Below are 17,171 nucleotides of genomic sequence, written 5' to 3' on the forward strand. Positions count from 1 at the left end.
CACCATTCAGTGTTATTTCTGAGACTAGTGCCGGGGATATACTGCTGCCTAGATACCAGTACTCATACCCTGTGCAACCGTTGTCGACGGCAGATAGTGGGCAAAAGAAAATAAATCGTTAAAAGAATTGTTATAAAATACAGTTACTGGCGTGCTAAAATATATAGTATTTTTTTTTCTCCGGATGCTATTCCTTTCCTGTCATCTGCTGTCACTGGAGATATCGGGCGCACCGTGAGGTATCGTCGCGTTCTAATTGAAATAATTGAAAAATAATTGAAATGCAATGGAATCAAAATAAAATACCTCTAAAATCTCGTCCCTTGCTTTTAAAACTGTCTTCGTCGGCCGCACAGACCGTGCAAAACAACCGCAGTGGTGGCCTAGTGGTTGAGCATCCACCTCGTATGCGGGAGGTGCTGGGTTCGATCCCCAGTGTCGCCGGGTACCCACCGGTAGTATACAACGGGTACAAGCTTCCCCTAACCTGCTGTTCGGCTTAATCAGGGTGAAATGCTTGGAAATGTGTCTTTGACCCCACCTTGAGCAAACGAAAATAGCTTGTGTAATGACGCTCTGCGGCCGATGGTGCTCTTGCGCCATATAAGTTCGCTATCACCAAACACTTTATGTGCAAAACAGGCTGCAAATATGTTCTGCCTGATTAATGAAGGAATCGTAGTTGCTTTAAAAAATCTGTAGCAGCGAAGACCGAATTCGCCCCTTTAAAACAGCTACTGCTGGTCTTTACGACACACCAGCAAGGTTGGCGGGAGGAAACATGTTGCTTTTTTTTAATTATAATGTGATAACTAAAACACGTCATTTTTCGCCGAGGCTTACAAATATCACTATTTCCCTACTACATCATGAGGAGCCGTAAGCAGGAAGCGATAAGCGCAGTATCAGAAACATTAAGTATATTCAAGTGGAAAGAATACCAGTGCATGGATAAGAGTGGAACTGCAGTCAAGTTATATTGTCACGCAGTAGTGACAGCAGTCTGGCGTGCAAAAAGAGAGCGAAAAGGGTTCCCCAACGAAACTCTTTAATGGGCTGACTCGTCCCACAAAGAACTGAATGACTCGGCGGCGGCGTAGCAACAAGCGTGCTCGGCGGCCGTCGAACAAAATGCCCTCCGCTCTCGGTCGTGCACAATTTAATGCTGATAGCGAACTTTCGAGATACGCGTGAAAGTTTACTACAATATTCTGGAACAATCTAGAATCAGCTCCACCTGGATGCGGTCAATCGAGATAAATCTGGCCGCGTCTTGCATCCAAACAAAGCGATAAAGCGGCATGCCGGTAGCTTTGAAGGATGAACAAACAAACACTACAAAGATTCGCGGCAATATTCTACTTTCGAATTCCATTTCTTTTCTTTTCTAGCCTGCGTCATTCGCTGTCCGCAGAGTCATGTCTACGGTTATTGTGCGCGTTGAAGAAGCGTGGCGTTCATGGTAACTCTCCGTGCTCGATAGTCCCCAGGTGTTCAACATACGGCACAATCGTGTTCACTTTAGCAATGGACGAGCGTGCGCATAACGTTTTGGAAATTCCGTGCTGACGAGCTCCTAAAGATTCCTCTATAAACAGCTGGTAGATTTCTTTGACGAATATGGAGGCCCTTTAGATTATGAGACAGTTTTCTCGTTATGCTATGCCTTATAAGCTGGACAGGTTGACGAAAAATATTCTTGTCGCCTTTTTCTTGCCGTTTAAATCTGTGCTTTCAGGCTGTAGGATCTCAGGCTGTTGTCTCTGAACTATCCTAAATTTACCGAACGCCACTGCAAAGTTACTTACACTTGCAAAACCATGGTTCATCTAGCTGTTCCCATGCTAGCTGCCACGTGACAATGGGATAATTAAGAAATAATAGTAAGGTTTAAAAACCAACTTTCATTCAACCTTGATTTTATATTGCATCAAAGTAACTTGATGAAATGTCAGAACATTAGGAATATATTTTGCCCAATAATAATGCTGGCGTCAGGTTCAGAAATTATTTCGCTCTAATACCCGAATGGTGACTCAACCAGCCAACAGCGCTGATTGATTGCAGTCGTGTATGAAATGTAGTGAACATAGGCGCAAATAAACCCCAACCCTGATAATTAGTCGGTTTTCGACTTTGAAAAAATTGATCCCTACCTGGAATTTTTCTGGCATCGTTCATTGTGTTGCAGAAGGCGTCTTTCTTGAGGAGGACGTTCTTTAGACCAGGTATCTTATTCACCTGCAACAGAAAGTCGTGGTTAGAGTAATATGCGGTAGAATAGCATGTAAACACATTCATTTTATAAGATTAGCTTAGAAGAAAAGTCAATTCTTCATCATAGCTTCTCGTAACTGCGTCTAAGCGCTGAAAATTTATTTTAAGAAAAATAACTGGAAAAACGGGATCAATAGAACTATGCCGATTTTTTATATATTGGACGAAAGTATGCCCCTTTTTAAAAGTATTACTACTAACAACAATATCACTTCTAATAGCGTCTCCAATTAGGGTCAATGAGTAAATGACCAAAAATATATTATCGAACTCTCTCATGATTTTGCAAATATGTTCACATCGAGTGGTCCAGAAATCGTTGAACACCGGGAAAAGAAATTAAGTTGAGTACAACACCTCTCTCAGCCTGGAATAAAATTTCAAGAACAAAAAATTACTCTTTACTTCAGCTAGAACACTTCGCTCTACTAGATCGCCGACTAAACGCTTGCAAGAAGTGGAGTAAATGCCAGCTTTGTCAAGATTTACCGAAACAAACGGCCCGTTTTAGATAAGGACGGCATTCAGGCTCGGGCCGCACACACCAAAACAGGCCCGAGGCTAAGTGCGCTCCGCATAGCCACGAAAGGTAAAGCGCCTCGACACACGAAAAAGGATCGTATATTCTCGCAAACGCATTGCTTTCGCTTTGCCGAGGAAAAAACGCGCCTGGGAGGAAAGAGCTACACCCCCCTCTCTGGCCTCTCTCGCGGCTCGCGCCAAGAAACACTTGAAGACGAATGACCTGCTCCGCTCAAAAGGCAAGAGCTGCACCCTCTTAGTCGTTTCTCGGCCCGCACAACAAAGGCAGGACTGGCAGCGGGAGAGATTTGTATCCCCCGCAACAAATGAAGGCACGCGGACAGTTGTAACAGACTCGCGAGGCCAGAACATCCGGAGGCCCAGGAGTCCTTGAATGAGATATTTTTGACCCGGCCTCCGAGGCTCTATTAGCGCTGAGAGCCCGAACAAAAACCTTCTCCGGCAGCGCCCGAATGTGGGGCGTTCGTCAGACCAGGCTGCTCGCATTGTGGACCGCTAACGAGATTCTAGAGCGCCTGGTATCAAACGTGTGTGTAGCCCGGGGGGATGCATTCGGGCACTGTGTGGATGTCGTGAGAGGTCAAGCGAACTCTTATTCCGGCAAGTCTCCTCTACGTTTCAGCCATTCCTGGTGTTCTGATAATGTCTAAAACGAGATACCCTGGAATAGATTTTGCACCTTCCCACTGGACTCAAGACTTTCGCCGCCGTGCGGAGTCCTCCGTTAGAGGCGACGTTTGCTTTCAAAGCAGGGCGACTAAAGTTGCAGTCGCGGTCTATGGCGTGCTGACGTTAAGAAAGTGTGTCGCAAAATTAAGTTTCTAATAATTGCAGAAGTTTTAATTATTTTAAATATTTTAAGTATTTAATTTTTAACCTTTAAATATTGGAATATTGTAAGGTACTATTATGGAAATATTGAAGTTAGTGGTCCACTCTTCTGATGGGTAGGAAAATCTTTCTTCTAAAGTTTTTCGATTGCTCAGCTCGAGTAGTTATGACTGCCGTATAAAACTAATGTAGATCATTTTTGACGATAGCAAAAACGTTAATAGCAAAAAATTCAAACCTGCCGAGGAGACATCTGAGGATATATTATTTTTTATAGTGAATTCTTGCAATATATAAAAAATGGCGTTCAGAAGATTTTCTCGTTGAAAACTGCTTTTGTCCAGAATTGCTGAGTAAGCCAGAAAAAAACCTCAGTGCCTGACGTTGTGTCTGGCGTCGTGCTTGACATCGGCCCTGACGTCATGCCCGACGCAGTGCCTGGCGTTCTTGGCGTTGTTCAAAAATGAATATTGTTTTCACAGCGATCTGCATTCATTGAACCCATCCCACCCAAACCTGCTTTAAATTAGAGTCACGAGTAAAGCCGGTTCGGTTTTGAGTATTAGTTTGAGTAACGTTAGCTCGGCTCTCGAGTGGAGCTTCGTGCTCAGTCAGTCTTCAGGACAGCCGGCACTCGACGCTGTTTCAAGAAAATTATGAGCTGCACTTATGTGTTCTTACGTGCGTAAAAGCGAAAGCTGTGCGCGGTCCCGGCACACGGCGCTGTTTCAATAAAGCGTATGGAATGATCTGATGCAAACCTGTACCTCTTTCACGGTACGCTGTATGAAATAAAACGCCAGAAGAGATGATACGCACCGCTTGGTACTGCGACAACTCAGCGGTTTCCACGCAGGCTCCGTTGTCTCCTTCGCTGAAGCTCAGACACAGAAGCCACACCCATTCCGGGGACTGCTGAAGCGTATTTCCTGCGAATATTGAATATTGAGAAATATAATCTGACATTGCACTGGCGCATCTTCTGAAAAATGAGCCACCCACGAAGTCATTTTTTTGTGTCCGTTTAGCTCGTGGCGCTGTTTGCGTCAAGCGAGGTTTGTATGCAGGAGGATGTAATGCCACACGGATCTCATTATTTCTTCTGAAATCAGTCTGAAAATAGATTTCATGCCGAGGAGACTTCTAGGGATTGAGATATCTTTTTACAGTTTGCAAAGATATCGAGGAGGAGATAGATGCATTAGACCACTCTTACACAGAGCATTCGTCTGTATTTTGGCATCGTGGAATATTTAAAATGAACTCGAAGCCTAAGCAAACAAGGACGCAACTACTATGAAAAGCGAATGCTGAAAAGAGGGAATGGGGATAAAAGAGATCGTTCTGGAAAAACGTGACTCTAACCTATACGTGCGCTAGGCTCGATGGCAACGTATTAACGAAAAATTTAAAACATCCTTGCGACTAACAACTTAGAACGTTAATTCGAATGTATGCCGGAAACTCAAAGAAAACGCACGCACAAAAAATGGCCGAGCTCGCGTTTTGGAATGATCAGTATCTGTTGATTTATGTAAGAAATGAGACGACAGCAGCATAATATCAGCGACGAGGAAAAGTTGAAACCTTACTTCTAGTACCAAGAACTCGGTAGAGTTTCTTTTTTTTTCTTAAGGACGCGTCTGTTGGCGAGACCCTACGTACGTCTAATATGAGATTCATGTACATTACAGTACTTTGATGAGAAGGTACGTTTTTGCGGAAATTCTCTGCATATAGACCATCGGTATCATGTATTTTCAGCGTGATTTTTTTCGATAAATATTTCTCGACCGTTCCTATTAGCTGTCACGTTTCCTGACTGATCGATGATACACTACAAAGAATACTACCATATGCATCTTCTACAAGGCCGGCTTCTTCTGAGAAATCGCTATGCATTCATTACAAAATTCTCAAGCTAGCATGAATCCTTGTGAAGTATGGAGCGCACGACCTGAAAATGGTATACTAATTTGCAGAAAATTTTCACTTTTTCTTGGTTTGATGTCCAATTTTGCGTAAATAAGTATGTTCGCGTTATTTCTGCTTATAAAATTCGGAAAACATGGAGGCTTCCCAAAGTGTTAGTTTCGACGTGCCTATTCGTGCTTCTGCTGTTCTTACTGTCGAGTTTAGCTCCCTGCTTCCAGTATGAAATATGTGTCTCAGGAGAATAGTGTAGCTAAAAAGTTAGCTTTTTATCTTAGTTTCTGATACAAATACTGTTGCTGAGAACATTTTGAACTAAATTCACATATTATATAAACTAACACACTAACTTTTCATCTCCGGCCTACTCTTCAGTCGCCTCGTTCTGCTAAAGATACGTCTGCGCTGTCCTTCGAGAAATCGTGTACGAAGCAAAAGTAGCTTTAATAAAGAAGTAAGCGCATTCCAGAGTTGGCGCTTCTAAGATATGAACAAGAACTCATGCCTCGGTCATTTGCTTCGATCGCAGCGTCCGAGTCCCAGCGGATAAAGCTAATAAATACTCATAGAGCGGGCCAGGGCTGAGCACGTCCAGGCCACCAACGAATGGCCGGCTTCTCTGCAGCCCCTATCAGGACCCAAACTGCAGGCCCGTACCGCACGTAAAACCCATTCGAAGAGGGGGGGGGGGGCGCACTCTCTGAAGGGACGAAACGGAAGGTTTTGGCATTGCTCTTTCTATTTTATGCTATTTTTCTTTTGGGTTCGAGAACAGCAAGCCGATTCTAGATAGCACGACGAGTAAGATAGTCCTTGAAACCAGTTAACTTTCCTCGATATAAGTACAGTCGTGAGCAATATAAGAGGGAACAAACGTTTCGCACAAAAATGCGAATTTTCTGGTAATTTCAGCACTAAATTTGAGAACGACTTTTACGCTTTGTAAACCAAGTGGACAACTAGCTAGAAAAGAAAAAAAAACTGCTTGTCACACGTAATTATAAAGTAATACATAAATAAACGCTCAAAATTTGTTCCCTCTCATATTGCTAATAGCTGTACATCTATAATGTGACATCACCTGTAAGAAACTCGAAAACATGTTTAAACAGAATATTGGTGTTGTTGCGTTTTGTTAACTGAATGTCACCACGCCTTGCATTTAGAATATCTTTTGAGCAAAAAACTTTCGATTGCAGATACTAACACCAAATTAGTGGTGTTGCTTTAAAACCACATTGCTTTATCGTAATGAAATTGCTAAAGAAATGAAAAAAAGAGAATACTACGCCCTTATTTTGAAAATAGGAGAAATATGGGTTTCATGTTTTAACAACACCTTTTATCTAAGCTCACTTATTTTTTTGGGTCTGTTTTGCTGCACTTTCCTATGCTTCTGGTTTTTGTTTTTTTTTACTTTTGTACTTGACCCCCCCCACTACACATTGCCTCTCTTGAGGCCTGTAAGGTATCTGTAAATAAATAAATAAATAAATAAATAACGCCAGCACTTACATCTTTAATTTAATTCGTCACAAGTTAAACTGCTTCAGCAGTTACATACATAAAGACCAAAGATGTGCTGTGTACCAAAATAGTTGTAGCATGAATTGTCGTTGTATAATATCTGAATGAGAGGAAACACAAGTTTTCATATAGGCAGCTTTTTGGGCAAAAATGCAGTAATATAAGGATTTTTAGCACGATTTCGGGTATTGTAGTTAATTGCAGAGCTAGATATATAATAGATAAAACGAACCAATTTCATTAGAAAATATATTACAGGAATGCAGTTAGGGATGTTTCTGTAAGAATGAATCTAAAAAAAGTGAGCATCTACAAAAACAACAAAAATATTGGAATAACAACAAATGTCATAAATCAATGTCAAGGATGGTTAAAATTCATATGTGCAACTGCAGATACACTGCACAAATATTTATGCACGCTTCTTAAACGATTTGAGCGCACCTTATCTCTGACAAAAGGAGCTTCCTGGTGGTTGGTCTCTTGAACGAAGGAGCGGAAAGAGATTTTAAATTTAACTGAGATATATCATTCGATGTTTAAGCTTGAGGGCTTAGCAAATAGTCGAAAATTTCATCAAAGCAGCAAGAAAGTCAAGTACGAAATTCATATCCAAACTGCTCTTGCTGTTTATTTTACTTTTCTGAATTGCGGTGCATTCTTCAAAAAAAAAAAGTTGAGAACAGCCGGGGTGTTTGGTAGCTTGAAAAATTGGAGTATATTGCGTAGTGCTCAGAGCCTGAATGCAGTTTAAGAAGAAGTGATATTGATTTCGCCTCGAGGATCGTGTAGATGTCAGGTGGATAGAGATCGGGTTGCGATTTATACTGGCAGAGAGAAAAAAGAGAAAAATATGAAGCGATGAGAAAGGAATGAATGCTGCGGCCTTTCAGTTTTAGGCTCCAGAGAAAATTAAACTAGCAGGGGCTCTGCAACAGAGCTTGGGTTTTAGTTTGGACTCCTATCACCATTACCAGGAATATAGGACAACCGCTTCTAGTTCTCTTGTGTCCCACCATGTGGTGCATGGCTTTGAAAAGTAAAAAAAAAAATATCACGCTGACATCATCCATGACCTAAGAAAGAAAGAGAATGATCGAGTGCCTCTCATTGAAGCGCTATAGGCCGCTAGGCGCTGCGGAACTACCTGGCCATTGTTATGAATTCCTGTTAAGGAGACATCTGTAATTTTATCCACGTCGTGCAATGCAGAAAGCTGCTCTTATTAATTCATTGCTATGCAAACATACACTCAGACTCTATCGTTGGCGAACGCAAGGCTACGTCATGCCTCTTCAAAACAATCATTAGCACCCGGGCAAGTCGATGAGCGTATGTTGTGTTAGAGTGCTGCGAAAACACTCGTTTCAACAACATGCTTGGTTCCTTTAATTTCGTTGTTGTTTTCGCGTGGATTTTTGCTTGGAAGAGTTGCTCTCATTTTGATTTTGTCATAGCTTTATTTCTGGATCGCCTTATTCTCGCGTTCCTCCTAAACAAGTCGTCAGCAGGAATCTTTAAAGTTTTTTTCACTTGTATTTCTGCATATTTAAAGGTGAACAGAATACGAATGATGGCTCATACCTATTATAGTATCGTTGTTTCTGACTGTTCTCAGAATGAACGCATGCTCGTTGCTTGCCGGCGACCATGTTTACAAATAATTGATGGCGTGGCATTTGACCTTCGTTTCTCCAAATGAGAACATTTCATCAATGTTAAAAAATAGAAAACACCTTTCAATGCCAGCGAAAGGGCTGAAGGTCCTGACTGTTCACTACACAGCTAAACAATTAAAAAAAGATAACCGAAACAGTGAAAATTTTCACGGAACCGGCGGGGGATGCAACCGGGCCTCAATGTAAACACAGGCAATATCTACAGACTAATTGCATTGAGGTCATTTGTAGTACTGAAGCTGTTAGCATTATGAAGTACTATTATGAAATTTGAGTTATGAATTAGTATTATGAATTAGTATTATGAAACAATCGAGCTTTTGGATTCAGGTGAGCCGCCGCGGTGGCTGAGTGGTTATGGTGCTCGCCTGCTGGCCCCGAAGGACGCGGGCTCGATCCCGGCCGCGGCGGTCGAATTTCGATGGAGGCGAAATTCTAGAGGTCCGTGTACTGAGCGATGTCAATGCACCTTAAAGAACCCCAGGTGGTCGAAATTCCCGGAGCCCTTCATTGTGGCGTCTCTCATAGCCTGAGTCACTTTAGGGCGTTAAACCGCCATAAACCAAACCAAACCGATTCAGGTGAATTTGATATGCGCAACCAAGCGTGGCCTTGTTGGCGGCGCTGAAATCACGCTCTGTACCAGCCAGGATTTGTAAATATCCTTCCAGCGCATTTTCCCCTGCATACACATTACCGTTGCTACCTGTAGTGGAGTTTGCCCTGACTGGCAACGACGGGGCAGGACCACCCGCGGGGACAGGGGCCGTGATCGATGCCGCAGCACCTCGGTCACCAGCGTTGAGCGATGCTGACGTCACGGGGCGCCTGAACCAGGGCGGCGCTCTGAGCTGCCAGCCGTAGTCGGCCACGACGGAGCTGATGAGAGGCAAGTCCCGGCTGATGGCCGCCTTGTGACCTCGCACGAGGACGACACGAGTTGACTCGCGTAGCGGCCGTAGCTGCTCGTCTTCCAGCTGCAACGAGGAGAAAGGGTATAGGACACAAAAGGGAACCAACGCAATGCGGGTGAGGGTATGGAAAGAAGGTACAGGGCCATAATACTTCACTAACGTAATCGCGTGATTCACGAATACTGAACAAAAAACAAAAAGCTGCCAACAGGCCAGCATGACAGGGCTGTAGAGATCAGGGTACATAGAAAGAAAATGTATGACGGCCTTTTAGAACACTGGTAAGGGGAACTTTAAGGTTTTCAAAATGGCACAGGTGGAGAATTTTCTGTTAGAAACATTGTGAGACTGATACCTCAGACACGTAAATACAGCCATTGCCACCAAAATGAGAACCAGACAAGGGACAGCAAGGGGCGGCGCGACAGGCAGGCAGGCGTATCAAGCGCTTCTCCGGATTCTTCTCCGACACCTACCGACCGTACAGAGCATCAGGCTCCTTTGGGGACACAACCTTTATCAGAAAACGCATGTCATGTTAGCGACAATTGCTACCTCCGAAGTAGAAAAAAAAAAACTCGGCAAAATTACACAACCATAGACTTTGGGTGCATAAAAATAGACAGCTTAGAGACCAAAGCCCACAACCAGAACCTCAAACGCACAAAGCATTCGCACAGCGCTGACACTTGAGGCACGAAGATCAGCTGCGCGACTAATTCCAGTCTGGAATTAAGAGCGTGCAGGCTTGAAAATGAGCAAAGCTAAAACGCGGGCTTCAAATTGAGGCGCACTGGGACGCCGCCAGAGCTTCTCTCACACAGTCTCTCCCTCTCTTGTTCCCGGCGTGCTTCCTTGTTAGCCTAATTAGGGCTTCCGTCATGTCCATTTGTATACACGCTGAGAGCAGCGCTACCTACCGGGGGGGAGCACACTCGTGTAATGAGCCTTTTCGCCGGATCGGCCGCTCCCATTCTGTTTGAACCGGGCTTAAGCGTTTTACGAAGCGCGCGGACGGCGCTCTAAGCCAGCGGCTCCCGGTGATGTGAAGTTGCCGGTAGCTAGAACGCTCGGGTCATGTAGTGCGCGGCTGGCATTTGCGAAGACAGGGCGTATTTAAAACCGGCTCCACGACTACAAGGTACACTGTTTCCGCATTTAGGCAGGCATGCCTAGGCGGCCGGGGAGAAGTGCGTTTACATAGACGAGATGCTTTAGCTGGAGTGAAGCTCTAGCAAGAGAAGAAAGCGCGCGTTTCTACGCTCTGTTAGCGTCCCATTCAGAGCCAGAAGAATTGCTAGGCTGTAAGTGCAAATGAAGTGGTCGTTTACGCGAAATTTACTGTAGGGATCGTTGAACACATATTTTCCTTTAGGGTGAGTATAAACATAGTTGACGATTTATGGACAAACTCTTTGGTGAACATTCAAATGTGCTTAAGCTTGTGATACAGCGTTATTGCAATGTATTTGTTATTCGTTGTGCTATTTTGTTTGAGGTAAATTTCTTTATCGAACGCTTGTCACGTGAACAATAAGGGTGAACACAAAAGTAAGTGGAACGAAGCAAGAGATACCACACTCACGCAGCCAGGTAAACATACCCAACAATTCTGGACAAAAGCATTTTTGCGCAGGGAAGCCTTTATGACCGCAATATTTTGATAGAATGTAAGACATCACTAGAATGATCAATATATCCACAGATCACCCGACGGCAGTCTTTTGTTGTTTTTTTTATTTATTTATTTATCGGTGTACCCAGAGAGTCTGTACTGCGTTACAGTGGGGGGGGGGGGGGGGGGGGGGGGGAGAATACAAGGCAGGAGCGTAAATGTAGGAATTACATCAACACTCAGAAACATGCACCAATGGAATCAATTCAGCATAGAAACAAAATAGTCATTTGATACGACAATTGCAACAGCACTGCCATTAAGGTTTTTGCTATCGTCAAAAGCGTTCCGCTTTGGTTTTCTATCGCAGTCTTAACTGCTCGATGCGATCGGTGAAACCACCTTAAAGGAAATATTTTGCTACATATCAGAACAATAGACCCCCAGCTTCAATATTTCAGTAAGAGTGTCTTACAATTTTTCGTTTTTCAAAAATTTTCACCGAGAATGTTGAGTATGAGCACGCAGATGAGTTAAGAAGTATAAAATCGGGGCTTCAGTGTTCGAGTGCACAAGTAATTTCGATCACGTACAAATTCCAGTGATTCAATTTTACATGTTGCAGCAAAGAGGAAAGCAACCGCATTTTTTTAAAACGCAATATTATTGTGTCCGCGTAGAAGCAGAAAGAGGTTGCAAAAAAGTTAATGGCTTTTGGAATTGATGTCACCCTCAGCCAAGTCCAAAAAGTTCAATGAGCTAGCTACAAAGTTCGGCACGGTTTCACTAAGTTCTTCCGAGTTTTTCTTTTCTTTACGAAAGTTTGAAAACAGCAAGCGGTTTATAGAACAATCGCGTAGACAAAACTCGCCAAAGCTTGGATTCGGGGCCGCTGTCATCAACAACAGCGATACGTCGCTTAGTCTAGAGACGCTACGCAAATACGAAAGCTAAAGAAAAAAGGGTTACGCACTGAGCCGCTTCCGAGCTCAACAATCCTCTCTATTCTCCCGCTAATTGTATTTGGGAGCCTCTTCTTCTGACGTAAATAACGCTCTGCGCCGAGCTTCTCACAACACAATGCGCCAGGCGCTCACGGGAGAGCGCCGACTGGCGGCGAACAACGTCAAAAAGAAACCCGCACAAAACGTCATCAACCGGTTCGTCTACACGTGGGAACGTTACCTAGCTTAGTAGTGGCGCCACCTATTCTCCCGGGAGGTAATGCTCGCGCTGCCGCTGTACTTCGCCAGCGTTCGCTGGACAGCAGTCGACGCCGGTGATGGCAACGACAGGCGGGAACATTCTTTGGGTTGGGAAAGTGTAAGGAGGTGGGGGAGAAGGGGTGCTATTATCGCGTACAAAAATTGCTTCCGCGAGAGCCAATGAAGTTCCGAACCTTCCCTCTTTTCCCTTTTCCATCCCCAATTCCCGCTCCCCAACCTTTATTTTTTTACGAGTTTCTACTCCAAGCCATGTTTCGGGGGCTCCTCGGGTGCACTGAACAGACTATTCTCTGACGATTGCTGTTTTTTTCTTGCTTTTTGGGGACTCCGTTATTTTTTTTCGCTCTTTCAACAGGGTACACGAGACGCGTGCGAGCATGGCCTCTGCCCGCGAGTCCCAATCAGATTGCAGACTCATTTCAATTTGCCGCCGGCTCCCCTGAGGGACAGAGCTTCATCTAATGGAATATCTGCGTCGAGTCCTCCGTCCTTCACATCACTGCAGATTTCTCCGGCGCCCACACCCTCCCACACTCATTCCCGCCCGCGCTCTACCTGCTCCGAGGCTGCCAAAACACTCCTGCCGCCACAGCGCTGCTGCTCGACAATCTGATGTCGCTCTCTCCGTTACTATTCCCTAATTCTCTTTTTATTCCCTTGCAACCTTTTCTTCATTACACTCAGAAGTTTATTTTCGGGTCCTGACGGATGTCTTTCTTTCATTTCACAGCGCTTCGGGGCAACCGCCATGTGTTTTTTGGTGCGCGAGAGAAAGTCACTCCGTTTTTGCGTTTTCGTAGTCTTTGCTGTTTCTTTCGCGTCTGACCTTTGCTGCTGAACCAACACTCGCGTATTTCTGTCGTATACATAAACCCAGGATGAGGGTTGAGGATGAGCTAAACCTGACATATAGGATCCTGTTTCGGGCTCCGGCATTGTGTGTCACAGGAATAAAAAAAAGAACAGAAAAAGAAAAACTACAGACCCAGAGCACGTGTCGAGTGCAAAACACACGAAATCAAGCTCTGCTAAACAAGATTTAGTCGGAGGCGTATAGACTTACACTTGCGTCAGCAGCAATTGTGCCATTATTTGTTTAGTGCATGCGTTCTGAAATTTATGCTGCTCGCACCCAAGATCAGGCGGGAAAAAAAATACTAGAACAACATTCCTTCAAGCTTACGCAGCAATGGCACGCGGGATTGACGCTGCAGGATCTGAGAGGATCTGAGAGATCAAAGGAAAAAAAAAGATAGCATGAAGAGAGCGAAATCTCCTGTCGTCTCAGTTTGCAACTCTATATTTGCACGCGAAGAGCAACGTGGGGTTGCAGCGTCTGCGCGCTTCGTATCATTTGAAGGTGTCAGCAAGGGATGGTGGGATCGCGTTACAACTCGCAATTGACTTTTTCGCCCTCAACGAAAGTTGAATCAGATGCGGCGGCGCTGCAGTCGTAGTCTCGCGCTCATTCTCGTGTGCATCGAGCAGTCGCGAGAATCCAATAAGGCAAACAAACCCGGAAAGGCCTGACGGGTGGGCTTTGCTGCCAGCACTCTGGCTGAAAGGATCAGTGTAAGCAACAGCAGCAGCAGCAAAACGCGCGAGTGCAAAAGGTTGCCTGGCTTGGCTCTGGACGCAGAAAAATGAGAACTCGCTCGAGCCTGCATGCAGGCAGGCTCCGAAATATTAATGTCAACACTAGAGCGGCCGCCGTTATTGGGAGGGGGGAGTCGCAGTAAGCCAATACTTTGCTCCCGAGTTTGCAGTAACTTCCTGAAATGCTACATGCGATGCCTGTGAGTACGAGACAGATTCTTATTCAGCTGTCTTTACATTTAGCAAAAATAGACTCGGGGAGCAGGCGGCTTACGATACTCACGCGTCGGCGCGGCATTAGAGCCTGTGCAAGTAATGGAATTTATCGGGAACGATAGAACAATGCTTAGGGGGAGCGAATTCTGCAGGAGGGAATTACGTAGATAGGAGTTAAATTTCGCAAATCAAATTATCAGAATCTTGGTATTGCCAAATTGGAAAAATAAAGATCGATTCGTTTTTTTTTTTCGAAGCGAGCAGTGTAGTTTTTGATAAGAAGTTCTACGTCAGCCGAAATAAAGTACTGTCTAAACACGAATACTGCTATATGGGAGCATCAAGAGGCTGTCCCCTAGCACCTTTTATAAAAGGGAGTGCTCTAGGGGACAACTTACTCCCCGTTTTACTCCTTAGTGTTTAGAGTGTAGCTTTCTCGGAGTGGAAGATAATAGCAGGAGTTCCCGTTTCTTTCATGACCAGCTAAGACAATGTGACCTTAGGTGACGCACTAATGTTACGAATTCATATAGGAATCCTTGAGATTTGAAATTGCCGGATATCGACTTTAGGTCCTGCCGGTAATTCATGTTTTCTTTTGGTTTTCTGACGCGCATATGCGTTTTCCGCTCATTTGAGCTCTCGAACTCATGAAATTACACTTGAGTCGTTTTTGAACCGTTTCCTCGACATTCTCGACAAATTAAACCATGCTCCTACCCAATCTCCACATCGTGTACAAGTAGGTACGAAATCTCTCCCCACTTGACACGTATGCGTTCACCGAAGCATTACTGGCGGCGTAATGTTAAGTTCGCTCCGTCGATGTTGCGTGTAATGTGAGGACGATATGTGGAGCCTCTACAGTCATGCAAATACTTATAGTGAAAGTAAAAAGAGGCTTAAGTGCTTTCCATATACGTCAGCACTAAAACCTTTCAGTAGTACAAGCCTTAACCCCCGGGCCACACTCAAGATCAAAGCATACAGGCACAAACCTGGACCTTGCAATGCATACCTACAGTGAAAAACTATGGGAACGCTTAGGTCACCTTAGTAGTGGAATGCGATAACATTAGATGTGACAGTTGTTGCAGCTTCTAAGGCAAATTCTGTGTGTGTTTCCTAGCAATTTCCGGTCAATCAACTGCCATGTTATGATTGCTAGTTGCAGCATCAGCTTTCTTCTATGTTGTGACGGTACCGAAATTTGCATATATTAGTTCTTTTGTCATTTTTATTTCATTTTTTGTATTCTTTGTTGCAGTGAAGCCCTGAACTGATCGACATTTATTTCGAGTAGCCTTCTTCTGTATCCTCAACCACGTTAATTTGGTGACACCGTACAGCCACAGTTTGCTCCTGACGTAAACTCTAATGCTCTCTAGGTCGCTACCTGGAACCTAGGTCGCTCACAACCCGTTTGTCAGGTTGTGATGACGTCATAAGGTCTCGCAACCAATCTCGACTAGTACGCGAATTTCGTGTCATCGGACGATGAATCCTGCGCCTTACGTGAACTCCACCTAAAAATTTTAAAACCTCCGCGTGTTTATGTCTAATTCAACAGCACTTTCTGCGCATTCTAACCTTCCAGGTCATGCGCAGCCCGCAGGGGCGACGCAGGAAAACGAAAGCTTTGTGAAGGCTACGATAGATCGCTCCCACGAGCAGTGTCCCGCAGAAAGGCCCCGGACCAGGAATCCTCGTTCCTCTCTGGGACAAAGCGCGGGCGGGCAGAGACCCTGTCACGCGAAATCCAAGCTCTCTCTCACGCTGACAGAACACTCGCCGTGAGAGCAGAAGAGGCGTGATTGAGAGAAAAAGAAGAGAGAGAGAGAGGAGAGGCGATCCCCGCCGTCGGAAGCCACGAGCGACGCACCAAGAACCGAGCCTCAACGCGAGCTCGTTCCCTTTCCTCCTCTGCCAGGTCGGCAAGAAGCATAGGCCGCCAAGCGTTTGAGGTGAAGAAGGAACGCCTTCGATGGCGTGCCAAGACCAACCGGCCCGTGTCGGCGCCTACCTAATCCCATCGGCAAGAGCCGGCGCGCTGGTTGTCTTGGTGGTGGCGGCGCGTCCTAAGACGACGGACACCTTCACCCCCCCCCCCCCCCCTCCCCGGATCTCTTTTCGCACGCACCTCCTTGGTTGTTAAGAGACATCGATCGGCGGCCTCCCCTCGTTCGGGATCACGCACTGTGTCTGTTACTGCGCCAGTTTTGTGCCGCCTATGCGCTCTTCTTTCGCCCCCGGCTGTCTTAACTCTTGTGCAGGTGCTTTCTTGCGTCATGTGCTTAACGTTTCTTGTTAATCTGGCCTGCTTTTGCCGCGGTCTCGTAGCTCTGAGAAGGCAGCTTCCTGAACGCCGGGGCCGGGTGCACGTGCTTCGTCTTTTCCTGTTTAGGGGTTCTCGTTTGAGTAAACTCGATCCGTTCCCTTGAGAGAATCAAGTGGGCTTTGTATGGTACCTGTCGACCACACTTAACTTCGTAACGCCTACGCATGGGAAGGGCTACCGAGGGGCCTTTGCTTTCATGCTCATGGGCTCTCCTGTTCATAAAGAAAAATGTCCAGCCCTACCTGCAATTTCTTTCGCGTCATTTCTCTACCGACGAATCGTCCTCCTGAACAGGGGAACTTCCGAATCGGGAAAAAATAAGAATGAGAATGGGCGGAACTTTCAGCAAGACTATCTATGATGATATGACTAAAGGCGCGTGTTTGCGACATATGATCAAAGACCAGCTTGTTTTCTACACCGTTTGCAGTAAAAAAATAAATAGTACTTGATAATAAACCAATAAATAAACCAAGC

The 17,171-nt window shown here is 45.1% G+C and overlaps 1 protein-coding gene across 1 annotated transcript in view; it reads right to left on the minus strand.

Moving 5' to 3' along the window:
- The window catches only part of LOC144099119 (cadherin-like and PC-esterase domain-containing protein 1), a 197,829-nt gene that overhangs the window by 65,424 nt on the left and 115,234 nt on the right, over nt 1-17,171 (minus strand). Inside the window, exons 5-7 of the mRNA XM_077632207.1 lie at nt 9,496-9,766; nt 4,471-4,580; nt 2,157-2,241 (exon numbers count right to left, since the gene is read on the minus strand). Coding sequence (XP_077488333.1) covers nt 2,157-2,241; nt 4,471-4,580; nt 9,496-9,766 — 466 coding nt within the window. The remainder of the gene's footprint in view (nt 1-2,156; nt 2,242-4,470; nt 4,581-9,495; nt 9,767-17,171) is intronic.

Source organism: Amblyomma americanum, chromosome 7 (genome assembly GCF_052857255.1).
Source record: "Amblyomma americanum isolate KBUSLIRL-KWMA chromosome 7, ASM5285725v1, whole genome shotgun sequence".
Classification (NCBI taxonomy): Eukaryota; Metazoa; Arthropoda; class Arachnida; order Ixodida; family Ixodidae; genus Amblyomma; species Amblyomma americanum.